Source organism: Symphalangus syndactylus, chromosome 6 (assembly GCF_028878055.3).
Source record: "Symphalangus syndactylus isolate Jambi chromosome 6, NHGRI_mSymSyn1-v2.1_pri, whole genome shotgun sequence".
NCBI lineage: Eukaryota > Metazoa > Chordata > Mammalia > Primates > Hylobatidae > Symphalangus > Symphalangus syndactylus.
The window spans coordinates 143945850-143964366 of NC_072428.2; the positions used below are offsets into that span (position 1 = coordinate 143945850).

Below are 18517 nucleotides of genomic sequence, written 5' to 3' on the forward strand. Positions count from 1 at the left end.
TAAATTAGCTTCCTCCTGTCACAGAGGGGCCCATACTACAAGACTGGTGGATGATGACAAATTTGATTCTTGAAAATCTGCTAAGGTAAATGCAAATTTCACTCAGTTTCCCTGGGAAATTAACTATAGCTACTAGTAGAATCATCAGCCTTTTCAAAGAAAATGTATACATCAAATTAGCAGATTGGTTATTTTAAAATTGTAAACCAAAGGCCGGGTGTGGTGGCTCATGCCTGTAATTCCAGCACTTTGAGAGGCTGAGATGGGCGGATCCCTTGAGTCCAGGAGTTCAAGATCAGCCTGGCCAACATGGCGAAACCCAGTCTCTACTAAAAATACAAAAATTAGCTGGACGTGGTGGCGGGTGCCTGTAGTCCCAGCTACTTGGGAGGCTGAGACAGGGAGAATGGCTTGAACCCGGGAGGCAGAGGTTGCAGTGAGCCAAGATCACGCCACTGCACTCCAGCCTGGGTGACAGAGTGAGACTCCATCTCAAAAAATAACACAAAAATAAAATAAAACTAAATTAAATTGTAAACCAAGAGTGTGGTTGGAATTTCCACCTAGTTTTCAAGTGGAAGTGTAGCTAGAGCATGCCGCAGACACAGGAGCCCCTCAGGAAATGCCCCTCAGGAAATGCCTTCTCAGAAATGGCGCAGGGCCAGGGAGCAGGCGGCTGGATGAAGCATCAGTGCTTGCTATGCATTCGGCTTCTTTGTTTTCAAGTTTCAGAAACCAACTCAAACTAGTTTAAGTAAAATGGGAAATGAAGTATCTCCTCAAGGCCGAGCACCATGGCAAACGCCTGTAATCCCAGAACTTTGGGAGGCCAAGGCAGGTGGATCACAAGGTCAGGAGATCGAAACCATCCTGGCTAACACGGTGAAAACCCGTCTCTACTAAAAAAATACAAAAAAAATTAGCCGGGCGTGGTGGCGGGAGCCTGTAGTCCCAGCTACTTGGGAGGCTGAGGCAGGAGAATGGCGTGAACCTGGGAGGCGGACCTTGCAGTGAGTTGACATAGTGCCACTGCACTCCAGCCTGGGTGACAGAGTGAGACTCCAAGTCAAAAAAAAAAAAAAGAAAAAGAAAAAAATATCTCCTAAAGCAGCAGGAGTGCATTATTAAATTCAAGGGAAAAATGCATCCAGGCCTCAGGAGGAAAAGTACATCAAGTAATGGAAAGCCAAGGGGAGGTCATTCTGTCTCTTTGAGCTTCTTACCTTTTTGCCTTTGTCTCTTTGCTTTTGATTCTCTTTGGTTCTGAACCTCTCTACTTCATTCCTCTCATTCTGTAAATCTGCTTTATTTCCTTTGGAATCCTTACACCATATGGCAGCAAGCACTTAACTTCCCTCCCCACCTTCCGTTCTCATGTTTCGTGACAGCAGCCAAGAACGACTTGGAATATTTTAATCCCACACCGCAAATCCTGGAGCAGACTTTTGACCTAGGTTAGGCCAATTAATTGTCTCTGGCTGAGGAGGAGAGGAGAGGGCTCACAGACTAGAAATGTGGCTTCCGGGGCCCGTGGGTGGAGGAGGAGGGCAGCTCAGATCATCTGACTGGGGTCCTCTTTGCAGTGCCTCTGTACCATGCTGGAATATTGTACCAGGGTGGCAAGCCCTTTTTAAAAAGTTAGCTCAAATTATTTTAGTCTCTGCCATTCAATTGCTGGTGGTTCTTGCCTTTGAGACTAGTTTGTTAGTTACTTAATATTTATTGAGTGCCTGCAGGGATTTTTGACATTGGGAAGTGATGTGTTGAGCATGCCAAAAATCTACCCAGTATAGAAAACTCATCTCAAAATCGCCTATGGGTTTCAGTGAGTCCATGCAGAAACAGCCATTATCTAAACATGCTTTAAGATGCTGTTATCATACACAGCAAGGTGAAAGATACAAATGCTCAATTTTAAATTCTGCAGCTTACTTCGTAGCCATCTTTTCACTGAAAGGGATTTCTCTTGGGCCTGATGTGTTGTGGCATTTTTTTCTGTGGATGATCAGGTCACAGTGCTGCTGCATTTGGAAATATATAGAACAACCTGATGCCTTTAAAACATTATATCAAAATAGAACCAAAGTAGACTGAGCCCAGAAAGGAAGACTAGCTTACATTTTGAACTAATTTCATAAAAGAATCTATCAGACCCAGTCAATTAAACTGAAGAGCCTAAAATAATTTGAACCTGATGTTGGAATTTGCAGGTAAAAATAATCAAGAAGAAATGTTAATAGATAGCTATTGCATCAATAATTTGCCTGTTTGTTTGTTTTCTAGAAGGATTGATAGGGCAGAAGTTAATTCTGCAAACACAGTTTTGCTGACCTTCAAGTAGAGGGCTGACAGCTGCTTTAGTAAGGGTGGCGGATAGGATTTCAAAGTGCTGTGCCCTCAGGCAGCAACGTCAAGTCATGTTATGTAAAATAGGCAACTTTAGAAGTTCCCAAATGTATTTGAGAAAAGTAGAGTGGATCCCAGATGAGTCCGTGAGGCGCATACAGAAAGGGTGCGGGAGAGCCCTGGGAGAGCCTGAGCAGTGAGACGTCCCTTCTCCACATGGAGGACGTGGTGGACACTGCCCAGGGGAAGAGGGGCACCTGCAGGTTGGTGTCTGGATGTTCTGGAAACGTTGGCTCCTCTGCTTCCACTAAGATGATGATGATGTATAATTAATTGCCAGTCCTCAAAAGTTGGGCAGGTGAACCAAAATTAACTTCCAATTAATGAAATAAACGGAAGTGTTGGGGAAGGTAGGATGACATCTTCTTCCACCACCACCGCCTCCCATTCCCACACTGGTTGCTTCAGTCTTTTTGAAAGGGTTGCTCAGCTTCCCACGCCTGCAGTCTCTGCAGTTATTCACATGGAGGCAGCATTAATTCATACCTTGCGGCCATATCCGTTATCCCTCCCTCACCCCCACTACTAGCAAAAGCACCCCAAAAGTACTCACAAGAAACAAAGTGACAGTCACAAGGAAAGGAGCATCTCAGGGAGTGGGAAAGCTTCCCCTGCTAAGTCCATGCAATGCTTTATTGGATGATGAGTTAGGGTCCTCTTGCTCCAACAAGACTGGCTTGTGTTTCCACCTCCAGCCAGCATTGTGAATCCCAAGTAGCTGCTGATTTATACATATCCTCTGGAATTATTTAAAGCTATCAATTACCTAACCTTGGGTCTAGCTATATCATAGAAAAGGCCACTTTCCATTTTGGGAGCGAGACTGTCTTCTAGTCTTAATATACTTCTGCAGGCTGCCTGATAGAAGAAGAGATTGATTGGTTTAAAGATAGATTATTATGAGAGAAATAATTTACTTCACTTCCTCCTTCCCTAGTGAGAAGGCCATCTGGTTGACCCCTCTGCCTTTAGCTAAGGGACATAGAACGCACAATTGCCAGCTGTCCCCACTGTGGCTGGCAAGGCTGGACCTCAGCTGTCCCCGGGGTCCCTGCTGTGCTGCCCCTGATTTCTCCAGTCTTCTCCTGCAGGGGTGTGTCTTTAGGAAGAGGCTTTGGTTGATCGTGAAATCATCCTCCAATCTCACTTCTGCTGGAGGTGACTCCTTCTGTCCCTTTAGCTGCGTAAGGCCAGACTTGCATTACATGAAACAAACACGTCATGGGATGTGTACCCGGAACATTCACAGTGGTTATTGGCTGCTTGAGGTATGCATCACTTTATTGTGGAGTCACAATTATGGATCCAATAATCTGGATCACTCTGCTTTGAGGACCCAATACAAATTAAATTTCAGATTTCCCCTCATTAAAGCTCAGGATGCAACAAGAAGTTGGAGGATCACAGGTTTCAGAATGTGACCACTCTAGCCCCTTCCCTTTCTTTATAAAGAGTAGGAAATTTAATGCACTTTCGAGTTCTCTCTCTATTACATATCATATGTTGCTAAAACATTACTTAGTGATGATAGCAATAAAAAGTAAATTAGTATCTTATGTTTATCTTATCTTATGTTTCTATAATTTTTATAAATTATAGTGTGCTTTCAAATATATTTACATTTAATCCTGATAACACCTAAGCAATCAGTTCCTTTTGTCTCCCACTCCTTTCCTCCTTGCAGCATTCAAAAATCATCCCCACCTTAGAGTTCTCATTTGAATCTTCTCCTCTTCATAAGGCACAAAGTCTGATAAAGCTAGCAAGGCAAATTCATGAGAGATACAAAGCTCAGGCCAAGATGAGATGTGTCCGATTTTAACACAGAGAGGAGAGAAGAGGAATGCATTCCCTGATGTAGAGGCACGGGTTCTATCGGCTGTAGCTGGGGAGAAAATTAAAGCAGCCTGCATTAGGGTCCTCCTTGAATCAGTTCATAGACATTGTGGTGTCTGTAATTATTATCTTAATCTGTGTTTCTTGCACACACAATTGCACATACAATTGGCACACATAAAAGTCAAGCTGTAATCACAAGTTACTAAGATAATAACATTGGATAAAGGTGAATTTTATGTTTAAAATGACCAAACAACACAGAAAAGGTATAGCTTGGTTTTAGTTCATTGTTTGTTTTATTTTTGCCTGAGTTAAAAATAAGTATGAGCAGCAGTGATGTCGCAGAGGACAGGATTGCCAACTATGCGTGTCAGTTTGCATTACATCTTGCAGAATCCATTGCTGCTTATGGCCTCATTCACGCCACTGGGCTTGCATTAACCCTTTGCTTTCTGCATCCATCAATGATTGCCTTTCTGTTACTTCTAAAGGCATTTATCCATCCATTCATCTACTCAACACAGTCTCTGTGCACTATGTTGTCCCAAGTTTTGTACCAGGCATTCAGATGTTGAACACGGCAAGATAACGGTGTCCTTGAGTAGTTTGCCCCCTGGTAATGACACATGCATTATGATAATATAATATATTAATACATGTACTAAGGTAATATATATTAAATAGATAAATTAATAGTGGAATTAGTGTTACAGAAAGGCACTCACAGAGTGTTGTGGTTGTGTCCAGGGGGAAGAATAATGCCGGTGAAACCAGGCAAGACTTCCTACAATGTCAGAGGTCATATTTTAGCTGATAAGTAAAGAATGCAAAGGGATTTGCCTGGCAAAATGAAGATGAAGGGAAATTCCAGGAAACAGAAAAGTTGTAGGGCGTGTTGAGGAACAGGGGCATGGAAGGGAATGAGTTGCTCCAGGAACAATAAGGTATGAGCAGAGTGGGGTAGAACTCAGATTAGGCTTAGAGGTAGAAAGAGGACAGACTTGCCATGTTACAGGTGCAAAGGGTGTTTTTTTCTTGAAAACAGAAGGCTGGAGCCCCAGATAGGGCTTTACATGCAAAAAGGATACATAAATATATCCTGACACCTAGGTCTGTATGACCCTCTCAGAATAACACTGTTGGCTAATATCTTTCTATTGTATGCCCAGAATTCAGCTACTTCCCAGCACACCCACCACTGCCACTCAGGACAGACCTCTGTTACCCCTGTGCCTTGTTGGCTGCTCCTGTTCCCACCCTGGTTTCTGCAAGTGTTTCCTCTAAGCAGCTCCCCTGGTCACCTTCCTTAGTGGGAGCCTTATTTACACACTGCTGTGCTCACACCCCTTTCACTCAGAGGTAAGCCGAAGCCCGCACCTGGCCCTCAGGTTCTGCACTCCCTGGCCCCTTACTGCCCCCCCTCCTCAGAACAGTCGCCTTGCTCTCCCACTCTGGCCACTGCCTCCTTGCTGTCTCCACTGAAGCCTATGCTGTCTCAAAGGCCAGGCACCTGCTACTCCCTCTATTTGGATTGTCTTCTCAGATGTCAGCTCTGCAGATTCCTTCAGTTCTATTCAGATGTCACTTTGCTAGAGATCTCTCTGATACAAACAGCTCCCAGAGCTCCACTGTCCTGCTTTTCTCTTCTCTTAGTGAGCTGATCTGCTTATTGTTTGTCCCTTCCCCCATTCCTGCGCTACATTACAAGAAAAAAATATGAAAAAAAATGAAAGCCATTCAACTTCTGTTGATAACAGTGTCAGTGTCTGTTTTATTCATTCCTGTATTCAAGGTTCTCAAAACCTAACCTGGCATAGTAGGCCCTAGCTAAACATGTGTTGGATAGATGGATGTGGATTGACAGATATACAGATGGATGGATGGATGGATGGATGGATGGATGGGTGAATGGAGGATGGATGTGGATGAATAGATGGATGGATGGATGAATGGATGGATGGGTGAATGAATGTGGATGAATAGATGGATGGATGGATGAGTGGATGGATGGGTGAATAGATGGATGGATACATCGATGAATGTGGATGGATGGATAGATGGATGGATGTGGATGGATGGTTGGATGGATGGATGTGGATCACTGGGTAGAAAACTTACTCTTCTTAGAGCAAATGGTTGTGAACATGCTTTTCCATTTTAATGGACCTCCAAAGTATGCATGTGGTAACGGAATAGGGAATATGTTATAGCCTCACTTTCACCATGCTAGGCAAAAAATGTCTAATTCTACTGAGAAACGCACTACTAAAACTCAGCGTGCCAGGGGATAACCTAGTGACTTCTCTTAACTTTCATGGAAAGCAGAATCAATCCTACTCAAATTTTTAACAGTTCAACTCCTGCAAGTTAGGAGGAAGTCTGAATTTGGGGAGCCAAATTAGATGTTCAAAGAAGCACATATTAGCTTGCGTTCTAACTTGAAAACTGTATCTATGCTGTGGTTGTACCTATTTAAAAATTAAATGTGCATATAGACCAGAAATAGAAAATAATATGAAAAAGGCTTGGTCAGGCACGTTGGCTCATGCCTGTAATCCTAGCACTTTGGGAGGCCGAGGCGGGCGGATCACGAGGTCAGGAGATGGAGACCATTCTGGCTAACACGGTGAAACCCCATCTCCACTAAATATATAAAATAAAAAAAAAAATTAGCCAGGTGTGATTGTGGGCACCTGTGGTCCCAGCTACTTGGGAGGCTGAGGCAGGAGAATGGCATGAACCCGGGAGGCGGAGCTTGCAGTGAGCCGAGTTTGCACCACTGCACTCCAGCCTGGGCAACAGAGCCAGACTCTGTCTCAGAAAAAAAGAAAAAAAAAAGAAAAAAAAAAAGGCTTAAAAAGTCAATTTTTGGGATTAACAAGGTTTTTCATCACTTTTTTCCCGTTTAATTTGCTTCCCATTATTATTGTCACGATGTTGCTTGTGTAGTAAATTTCCTGCACTCTGAAAAACAAAATTTGGCAAATAAAAATCAAATTTAGTAAAGAATATCTTTATCCCTGTGGGTTTTAATGCAAGAATGCTGCTGAAAGACAATGTGATACATCTGTACCTAAGCAACGATGTATATATGATCCAGAATCACTCCAGTCGAGTGGGATATGCATCGATGCCTATGGGTCATCTTACTGTGCATTTTTTCACTCAATAATGTATACCAGACTGGTTTTATGTGCAAAATCTTATCTTAGTCCAGTGGGCATGGAAGAAGCATAGTCTTTGCCCCCGTTTCATGAAGTGTCCTTACTCTCATTCATTTCTTCACCCCCAGTACCAGCTTCCACGGTTTTGTATCTTTCGTCTCTATCTTGTATGTGTCCAAAGAACTTCTGCTGTGTTCTTCCTTATTAATGTCATCTATTTCTGCCTTCCTCCCTGAAGGATCAGTCCCCCAGGATTTCCATGAGATGCCCATTCATCCTGCTCACTGCCGGGTGAAGCAGCCCATTCAATTATCAGGCAGTACCAATGGTTAGACATTCTGAAGTTTCACTGCTGCACGATTGGCCTCTGTTAAATTTCCTTTTGGTTCTCACTCTGCTTTCTGGAACATGCTCCCCAGTCCGTGTGATATGCCTTTAAATGAGTGAGAACTTTTAAGTATTTGGTATTTGAGGCTAAACACTTCCTTCAACTTTACTTCATGTGATATGTCTTGCAAATATCTTTATCTTCTTTCTAAAACATATTTCTAAATAATATTCTCTATGTCATGATCTATAACAATATCCAGCCACTGTCAGATCATGAGTGTGTTTGGGTCAGGGAGGAGTTTACTACTGCAACATTTGTTCAAATGAACTTTTGTAAGTAAATCAGTCACATTATTGGCTGTCAAGTAGTTGACACAAATCAAAAGTCTTAGGGTTTTTTTTGTTTTGTTTTGTTTTATTTGCAAATGGACTTTGACCAATGCATCTATTATATGATAAATGTGTTTAAAACAGAATTTAGAAGTCTAGATTAATCTTATGAGAAACAATATTCAGGTCAGGCTCGGTGGCTCATGCCTGTAATCCCGGCTCTTTGGGAGGCTGAGGCTGAAGGATTTCTTGAGGCCAGGAGTTTGACCAGCCTAGGCAACATAGTGAGACCCTGTCTCTACAAAAAAATAAAATAAATAAAAATTAGCCAGACTTGGTGGTACACCCCTGTAGTCCAAGCTACTTGGGAGGCTGAGGCAGAAAGATCATGTAAGCCCAGGAGGTTGAGGGTGCAGTGAGCTACAATCACACCACTGCACTCCAGCCTGGGCTGGAAAAAATTTAAAAAATAATTTAAAATGAAATAGAAACAACACTAAAAAGATATCAATTATTTGAGCTAATGAAGATAACATTAATTTTATCATTCTGGTTCATGAATAAGATTTGGTCTTGACGTTCTGTTTTTAATGGTCTCCTTGGAATTTCCTCTTAACAGCGTTTGAGGAATGGCAACTGGGCTGTGAGAAATTGTGTGCACGAGGTTGCTTGTATGAATAGTACCACTGAAAGATTCCTGCTAGTCACAGACTTGATGAAAAGGGCTTATTTTCTTTCTGAATTCAGGTGAAATGAAAAGCTGCTGAATTAGCAAGATCTAATTACTTATCCTTGGCCCTGGCCAGTGATTTTCTCCCAAAGAAAATGCTACCTAATAAGAAATGAGATTGAATCAGTGTAACTTTCTGTAGCTGTTTTGTTGCTCATGGATAGTCTTACTTTTTAAGTCCTAAAAAGCTACGCTCTGTAGATGAATTAAGTAGATGAATTAAGTTATAGATGGCAAATATGAAGACTTGTAGAAATTCTAAACCACTGTAGAACTCTTTCCTATTAAGCCTATAATGGCCCCATGAATTTTTCTTAATTTAATAACCAACACAGCCAGTATTAAATATTTGGATGGTACTGCATATTGTCTATTTTAGTTTATAGCAATTTGACACATTCTAATAAACTTTTAATCTTTGATGAAAATATATATATTGCATTGTCTACTTTTTGAGGCCGTCTTCATTCTACCTCATTTTGGCTTGGTTACTGAGTTGCAATTATGTGCACTATAAGAGTGTATTCTCCAGACTATACATGGGCAGAAGTGGTCCCTTTGCAGTGTGACCATCTGTCCTTATTTTCTCCTGTATAATTAACAATAATCCATATGTAATTATTATATTTATTACTTATTATTAAGCATTCATATTATCCTTTTTGTCTCTCAAAGAATCACAGTTTCATCTAAAAGTTATATGACTCCTCTAATTTGCAGGGAACTGAAAACTTGGTCTCAGTAGCCATTATGCATGATGAATTTCCTAGACTTATGTAGTCTTTAGCACCCTTTAGCAGTGTCTCCAGAGTCTCTCTCCCACCTTCCACTCATGCTGCAGTGCAAGAGGGTTCTCTGGAAGGGACTGAAACCTAGAATAAGGATAGGTGAGTTGCCCAGTGAAGAGAGACCAGGAAAATCTTGAAACCTTGAATGAGGAGCTATAGAAAAAGAAAAGCCTGAAGGTAGTGCGATGGGAAGAGGTCGGTGAAAATTGGCACATAGCATGTGCTAAATAAATATTTAAATTTGGTACCCTGAAATAGAAGTTGATCACATGGATGTAAAAAAAAAAAAAGGGAAAGATGACAGAGGACTTGGAGCTGAAAAGTTTAATCCTGGTTGGGTTGGATTCAATGAGGGTAAGGAGTTTAGCTGTGAAGAAGGAAAGCTCCAAGATGACCCTATACTGTACAGTCTGGTTTATCGGGAGGAGAAGCATTAGGTTTGCACAAACGCTGCAAACATAATAATATCAGATTCTTTCTTGAGGTAACATTTGGCCATAGTACAGGAAAATGACAGCCCAAGGCTTTGGGCCACTGAAGGCAGAAGGGTACAGAAGGGAGCTACTAGTAGCCTCAAGAATGGGAAGATGCCTCTTTCACTGTTTTGTATCTTGGTTCTTGATTTAAATGAAATATGTCTATTTGGCTTATTTTATTTCCTTATTTCACTCACTGGGGTTTTCTTTGTTGTTGCTGTTTTTAGGAGCTGGTGGGGAGTAACCCTCCACAGAGGAATTGGAAAGGAATAGCAATTGCACTCCTTGTTATTCTGGTTATCTGCTCCTTGATCGTCACCTCGGTCATACTTCTGACACCAGGTATTGTATTCATTCTTGGAAAAGTAAGTCGCTGTCAGAGAGAAAGAGCATAATTTTACCTTGCAATTTTTTTCTAAGTAACTACCTATTACATAATTTATTTTTCCCAAGTTCTAATTCTCATTATGCCATATGATATAATATGGTTTCAATTTTAAAAATTCATTTTATATGTTTTGGATTTGTTTACAAAGTTGTTTACTACGTGGAAATGCTTGGCATATATTAAAATTACTTATACAATTACTTATCCATGCTTGATCAACTTAAAGACAGTGGCATAAATATAATGATTTTATATATTTCATAGAATTCCTGGACATTATATCAAGGGTGAATTAAGAAAATTATTAAAACAACATATGTTGAGTGTGAACTAAGGAGAAGGTGCTAAATAGGTACTACTGAATATTACATAAAGTATAAACCAGTGTCATAAATCTCTCAAGAAAGAAAAGACACTAAAATCCACAGAAGAAACCTACAACAAATACAGATATATACATGCACTATTGAGTAAGCCAAAGAGAAGTGCTATTGGAGTTGAAAGGAGAAAGAGAAATCTTTCAAAAGAAAGTTCATGGAGAAGGTAATATGTAAAGTGGGTTTAATGGAGTAATGGTAGCAATTTAGTAGCCAGAGAGTGGTAGGATTATGGAGAGAAGAAAGCCTTTGCCTATAAAATAATAATATAGGGCCGGATGTGGTGGCTCACGCCTGTAATCCCAGTACTTTGGGGGGCTGAGGCGGGTGGATTGCCTGACATCAGGACTTTGAGACCATTCTGGCCAACAGAGTGAAACCTCATCTCTACTAAAAATACAAAAATTAGCCAGGCATGGTGGCAGGTGCCTGTAATCCCAGCTACTCAGGAGGCTGAGGCAGGAGAATCGCTTGAACCTGGGAGGCAGAGGTTGCAGTGAGCCAAGATTGCGCCATTGCACTCCAGCCTGGGCAACAGAGCGAGACTCCAACTAAAATAATAATAGTAATAATATAGGAGTTCTCATAGGAAAACATTGTGGCCATAGATAAAATAGTGTGTAACTGTTTTATCCATTCTCATTATCATAGTAGATGCCTATTTGTGTGGGCAAAAAAGGTTTTAATTCTCAGTAAATAAATACACAAGCATTAGACCCTAAGATAAAAAAGTAGATATTATAATAAAAAACCTTTTTCCACAGGTACAACAAATGTGGGCAAATTATAATCCAGGCTTAAACTATTACCCCAAAACCTAAATGAGGAAAGGGTGATCTGTACCCTGATACCAAACTAGATAAAGATATCACAAGGAAACTACAGACCAATATCCCTTGTGAAAATATATATAAAACTCTTCAACAAAATAGTAGCAAACTGAATCTAACTACATGTAGAAAGATTATACACCATGTCCAAGTGGGATTTATTCCAGGAAAAACAAATTGGCTTGTATGAAAATCAATCAATGTATTATACCCACATGAATAGAATAAAGGACAAAAAGCACATGACCATCTGAACAGACACGGAATAAGCATGTGACAAAATCCAAAAACCATTTCCTGACTAAAGACTCAACAAGCCAGGAACAGAAAGAAACATCTTCAACTTGACAAGCATCTGTGAAAAACCCAATAACTAACATCATACTGAACAGCAAAAGACTGAAATCATTCCCCGTAAGACCAGGAGATGGTAGACAAGGATGTTCATTCCCAGCATGGCTATTTAACATTATATTAGAGGATCTAGCCAGGGCTATTAGGTAGGGGAAAAAAAAAACAAAAAAACAAGGACATCCAATAGGAAAGAAAGAAGTAAACCTGTCTCTATTCGTAGAACAGATAATGTTGTATATAGAAAATCTTAAGGAATCCACAAAAAAACCATATAATAATAATAAACGAGTTCAGCAGGAAGGAATACTTCAGACCAAAATGCAAAAATCATTTGTATTTTTAGCCACTAGCTATGAACAATCCCAAAATAAAATTAAGAAAATGATTACACTTAAAAAAGTTTCAAACAGAGTAAGATACTTAAGAATAAATTTAACAAAATAAATAAAGAAGTATAAGACATGTGTACTAAAACTACAAAACAAAATGGAAATAAATTAAGACCTAAGTAAATGGAAGGATATCTTACATAAATTGATTGAAAGACTTCATATCATTAACATGACAATACTTCCTAAATTGATGTGCAGATTCAAACCAATCTCTATCAAAATCCCTCTTTCTTTCTTAAAGAAACTACAAGTTGATTCCGAAATTCATATGAAAATGCAAAGGACTCAGAATAGTCAAAACAATCTCAAAAAAGAACAATTCAAAGACTTACACCTCCTGATTTTAAAGCTTACTGTAAAGCTACAGAAATCAAAACAATATGGTACAAGGATAGGTATAGACATATAGATCAATGGAATAGAATTGAGAGTTCAAAAATAAACCCATACATCTATAGTCAATTACTTTTTGACAAGGGAGCCAAGACCATTCAATGAGGAAAGAATAGTCTTTCCACCAAATAGTGGTGTTTCAACTAGATATTCACATGCAAAAGAGTAAAGTTGGACCCCCAACTCATACCATATACAAAGATGAACTCAATGTGGACTAAAGACCCAAATATAAGAGCTAAGGCTGTAAAACTTTTAGAAGAAAACATAGGGATAAATCTTTATGACTTTGAATTAGGCAATGGTTTCTTACATGTGACAACAAAAGTGCAAGCAATCAAATAAAAAATAGATAAATTGGACTTCATCAAACTTAAAACATTTTGTGTATCAAAAACACTATCAAGAAAGTGAAAAGACAACCCACACAGTGGAGAAAATATTTGCAAATCATGTATCTAGGGAAGGTCTAGTATCCAGAATATATAAACAACTCTTGCTTCTCAAAACAAACAAAAAAACAAATAATTCAATTTAAAAATAGGCAGAGGATTTAAAGAGACATTTCTCCAAAGAAAGACAAATGGCCAAAAAGCATATGAAAAGATGTTCAACATCATTCAGCCTCAGGGTGAATGAAAATCAAATCACAATGAAATACCACTTCACACCCACTAGGATCATTATAAGAACCAAACACAAACAAGAAATGGAAAATCATAAGTCCTCCCAGGATATAGAGAAATGGGAACCTTCTTACATTACTAGTAGAAAGATTGTAATTGTGTGGTCTCTGTGGAAAATAGTTCAGTAGTTCTCCTAAAAGTTAAACACAGAGTTACCATATTACCTAGTAATTCTACTCCTAGGTATAGACTCAGGAAAACTGGAAACATATGTTCATATAGAAACTAGTATATGAGGTTCATAACAGCATTATTCATAATAGCTGAAAAAGTGAAAACAACCCAAATATTCATTGCCCAGAGAATGAATAAATAAATGTGATGTGGCGGGGCGTGGTGGCTCACACCCATAATCCCAGCACTTTGGGAGGCCAAGGTGTGTGGATCACGAGGTCAGGAGGTCGAGACCGTACTGGCTAACACAGTGAAACCCCATCTCTACTAAAAATAAAAAAACTAGCCAGGCATGGTAACACGTGCCTGTAGTCCCAGCTACTCGGGAGGCTGAGGCAGGAGAATCGCTTGAACGTGGGAGGTGGAGGTTGCAGTGAGTCGAGATCACGCCACTGCATTTCAGCCTGGGTGACAGAGCTAGACTCCATCTCAAAATAAATAAATAAATAATGAATGAATGAATGAATAAATAAATAAATAATTGTAACCACATAATTTAATACCCCTCCACTGTAAAAAGGAATGGAACTGATCCATGCTGTAACATGAATTAACCCTGGAAAGTTCACGCTAGGTGAAGGAAGGCTGGCCTAAAAGGCCACATATTGTATGATTTCAGAATAGGCAGAGCCCTAGAGATAGAAAATAGATTTGTGGCTGCCGTAAGGTAGAGGTGGGGAGAAAGTGAAATGATTGCTAATAGGTATGAAATTTCTTTGAAGGGGGATGAAGAAATTATTCTGGAATTTGATAGTGGTGATAGATGTATGACTCTGTTAATATTATATATTTTTAAAACACTGAATTGTATACGTTAAAAAGATGAACTTTATGATACGTGAATTTCATCTCTATTAAGCTATGAGTTTGATAAAAAGATGGGAAAGCTGTTGGGGGAGAAAAGTGTAGCCTGGCCACAAAAGTGCCAGACATACTAAATTGCCTTAAAAACTTGTCTGGGCGACAGAGCGAGACTCCGTCTCCAAAAAAAAAAAAAAAAAACTTGTCTAACCCCAAAGAGGCTTCAGGGGCAGTTCCGTGAGAGAGAGTGTTGCAGTCTCCTGCGTGAGTGAGCTTCATGAATGCAGCACAGTTTCCTGGAACATTCAGGCTGAGGATTCAATCCAGTGCTTCAGTGTCCAGGAAACAGATCCCTGTACCTGTTGAAATCAGATGACCAGGGTTTAGAGGGGCTGGGGGAGGAACTGCAAACCAATCCTTGTTTTGTTTTATGGTGGTGGTGCTGATGATCTCACACGGCTGGGGACTTTAACCATTACATATTTCTAACGAATATAGAGGAAGTCAAGTTTTCCTCAGGGTCTGTGGAACATGTGTTTCTGCCTCTTCTTTGAGCAGAACTGTGCTTTGTGTAAGAACGTGATTCCTGCAGATTCGATCTCGTGGTTGTCTGGCACTCCCTTTGGGACTTAGAAAGCAGTAGTGTCTAGGGGTTTGCAGTTACTCCCACCTTCCAAGGTGCATGTGAACGTTCATGTCACCCCAGTCCAAGGGCTGTCACGAGTGAGTGTCACTCAAGAGTGGAATAAGGCCAGTGTGGTGGCTCATGCCTGTAATCCCAGCACTTTGGGAGGGCGAGGTGGGCAGATCACGAGGTCAGGAAATCGAGACCAGCCTGGCCAACATAGTGAAACCCTATCTCTACTAAAAATACAAAAATTAGCTGGGCTTGGTGGCAGGTGCCTGTAATCTCAGCTACTCAGGAGGCTGAGGCAGGAGAATGGCTTGAACCCAGGAGGCAGAGGTTGCAGTGAGCTGAGATGGCGCCACTGCACTCCAGCCTGGCGACAGAGCAAGACTCTGTCTCACAAAAAAAAAAAAAAAAAAAAAAAAAAAGTGGAATTAATGGCTCCCAGAGCTTCTTACACAGAAATGTCCACAGCAGCAAAGCAGGTTGAGAACCGGGTCCTGGGACCCTGTCCTCCAAGCTCAACTCCAGGCCTGGCAAGCAGTAGCCCTGCGTCTTCTCCATGCACAGGGAGTGGCGGCATGCCTCCTCCCTCCAGCGCAGCAGCTGACCCTGCCAGCATTACATTCGGTTCTTTTGCAGCCGATGCAACCACAGCAGCCTCCCCTCTGCAGTAAACAGAGGATGCAGTGGCTGGGAACTCTTCTCCCTCCATGCTGACGGCCAGTTGTCAGGGGCAACTGCTCCTGGAGAGGCTCTAGTGAATGGCTGAGTTCCAGAGAAGGCTTTGGAGGGGACTTTGCTTTTCTTGTTCCATCACAATACACATGCAGCTGAGCCTTGCTTCACCTTTTGGTTCTGCTGGGCTTTTGTGAGTCCTGTTTGTTTCTCTGGGCTGTGCTGCCCTGGGACTGGGTGTCCAAGGTTTAGGCCTCTCCCACACGGCTGCACAGCAAATGTTGCACCGCCGCTCCCTCTCCGCGGCCTGACTGCATCCACTCTCCTGCAATACAGCAATGGCTTGTGTTTTGGCATAAAATTCCATCAGGCAGAGGAGGTATCAAATCATTCAACCTGCCACTAGCTCCAGAGCCGTCTCAGATTCACTAATGTACAGAGCAGTGTCACCTCGACTGAGAATGCCTGCCAACAGAGCCAGCATGAATGACCCCGGCTAGGAGCTGAGAACTCCGTGCTAAGTGCCAGACAGAATGTGCAAAGATGCCAGTGCTTCTCATGAAGCTTAGAGTCCACGTAAAGACAATGCATGTGCAAGGAGAATTCCACAGTAGTGTTATCATTAAGCAAAAATAAAAGTCAAAGGCAGGGTGTGGTGGAGGCCTGTTGAGTTGCGTAGATAGCGAAAATGCTGACCTAGAGGCCTGAGATCCTCACTAAGGCAGGAGTGACTTCCACCGGTGAAAGTGAAAGATGAGAGTCAGTCTTCAACAGTGGAGAATCCAAGTCGTAACAGTCACACTTCGGATATGTTTGCACACAGTGTTGAGTGCATTCCTACCCAACGTTGCTTCCATTTTGGTAGATTTAGTTAGAAATTATAATATGCGCTTTTTTAAAAAAATAGTATTTTTCAAGTACTACCAGTCTTGTATTCTGGTTTATTGAAACTCAGAGTACAGTACCTGCTTTCTACTTAATTAGAAAATCTGTTCTGAACTCACTTGATTCAGTCGTTTTGTGAAAATGGTTCCTGGTACCCACGGGCCCCTTGCCACCCCGGTGAGAAGAATCTCATGCACGTGGTGGAGTGCCCTCCTGATGACGCAGACCTGGAAGGGCCTCATGGTAATCACTCTGAACAACAAGGCATCTTGTCCTGGAGTACAGTCTAATTATCACCAGTTATGCACAATTTATGTTTGAGAAATCAAATTAAAAGTGTTTAAGGCCATCTTAGTTCCAAAGGGATTTACCAAATGAGAATATGTCCTTTTCAATTTTGTCATTCATGTCTCCCTTGCTGGCCCATGCTCTTTTCTCAATTTCTTCTCTTCGGAATAATAGGCTCAACATTAAATTTTTTATTTTCAGTATTAAATATGTATCTGTCTACAATAGGCCACACACAGCGTATGCCTTTTGTTAGCAGCTACAGTTCTCGCATTCTGGTGGAAACGCTGCGGCCTTTTCCAGTGCCACAATCGCTGATGTGGGAGTCAGAAACTCCAGCAGGATCGGATTTGCATGAAAACATCCCTGACACTTGGCTTTTATGGAATCTCACGTTAGAGCAGGTGGACAGTGGTTTATGCCGGAAACACTAGAACACTTTTAGGTGGTACATCAATGAGAAGCCTTGAATAATTCAAAGTCATAGTGAATGGAGGTTCTGGGTTAAGGCCAAGCACAGGTTATCAGAACACAAGACTCGTCAGTCTTTTGGGTAGAAGCGTAACATAGAGATTACTTTTATGGAATTAAAATGTCATCACTGTTTAATGTCTGTGACTGCATTGCCAACCCTCACCTTATCTTTTTAAAATTCTTGAACAAATAATTTCAAAACATTTTATTGAAGAAGGATATACATATAGGATATATATTATATATTTAATATAAATATTATATAGAAATTAAACATATAAATATAAACACATGTGAGTAAGCTATTGTTGAATTTTGATGAATTTTAAAACCAAACATGATTCTGTAATCAGCATCCAGGCCAAAAAAGCAGAATGCAGCCAGCATCCCAAAAGCTCCCCAGGCCCTTCCTATCATTAATCCCCTCAAGGGCAACCTCGTTTCTGACATCACAGAGTAGTATTATGAGTCTTTATAGTCTTTGCATTTATGGCATAAATGTAATCGTCTGGTATGTCTACTTTTATGCCTGCTTTTGTTCTATATGTTTGTGAGATTCATTGTTGTATTTTAGATTGTACTGCTACCCAATTTTTAACCTATATTGGATTATTTTATCATAAAGTCCCACATAATCTCAATGAAAATTGCAAAATATTTTAACAGTCATTTCATAGCTTGTGTGTATATCATAAAAAGTAATGCATACCTCCTAATTTTTTTTGTCTTGTAGAAATAGATGGCTTGCTCCATATCTTTTGGGCATTTTCTGTTATGGCTCCTATATTAAATTCATTCTGCAAATTCAGTCTTGTTATATCCCATCTACTACCACTGACCATGGCCCAACTGTTTCATCATGGGAAGCACAGGTGGCTTGAGTGGGTCTCTGGTATTGTTCATTTGCCCTGGGGCATCTGCTCTGTGAGTCCTGGACTCCTCCGTGCCTGCTCACACCCATCTGCAGCAGACTGACTGGATTGGGGATGGTGTCTACTCTGATCATGAAACACAGAGTTGTTTCGGCTGCTGCTAATGCTACCACTGTTAATGTTTCCGCCCAGAGTTAACTTGTTAATACTAATCGAGACTGAGTGCTATAAATA

General features: G+C 40.8%; 1 protein-coding gene across 6 annotated transcripts in view; it reads left to right on the top strand.

Annotated features, from left to right (window-relative positions):
* Positions 1–18517, top strand: part of DPP6 (dipeptidyl peptidase like 6) — a 1185884-nt gene that overhangs the window by 717891 nt on the left and 449476 nt on the right. For all 6 annotated transcript variants that reach the window (XM_063641745.1, XM_055269771.2, XM_055269769.2 and 3 more), the window contains one exon: positions 10291–10405. In XM_063641745.1, coding sequence (XP_063497815.1) covers positions 10291–10405 — 115 coding nt within the window. The remainder of the gene's footprint in view (positions 1–10290; positions 10406–18517) is intronic.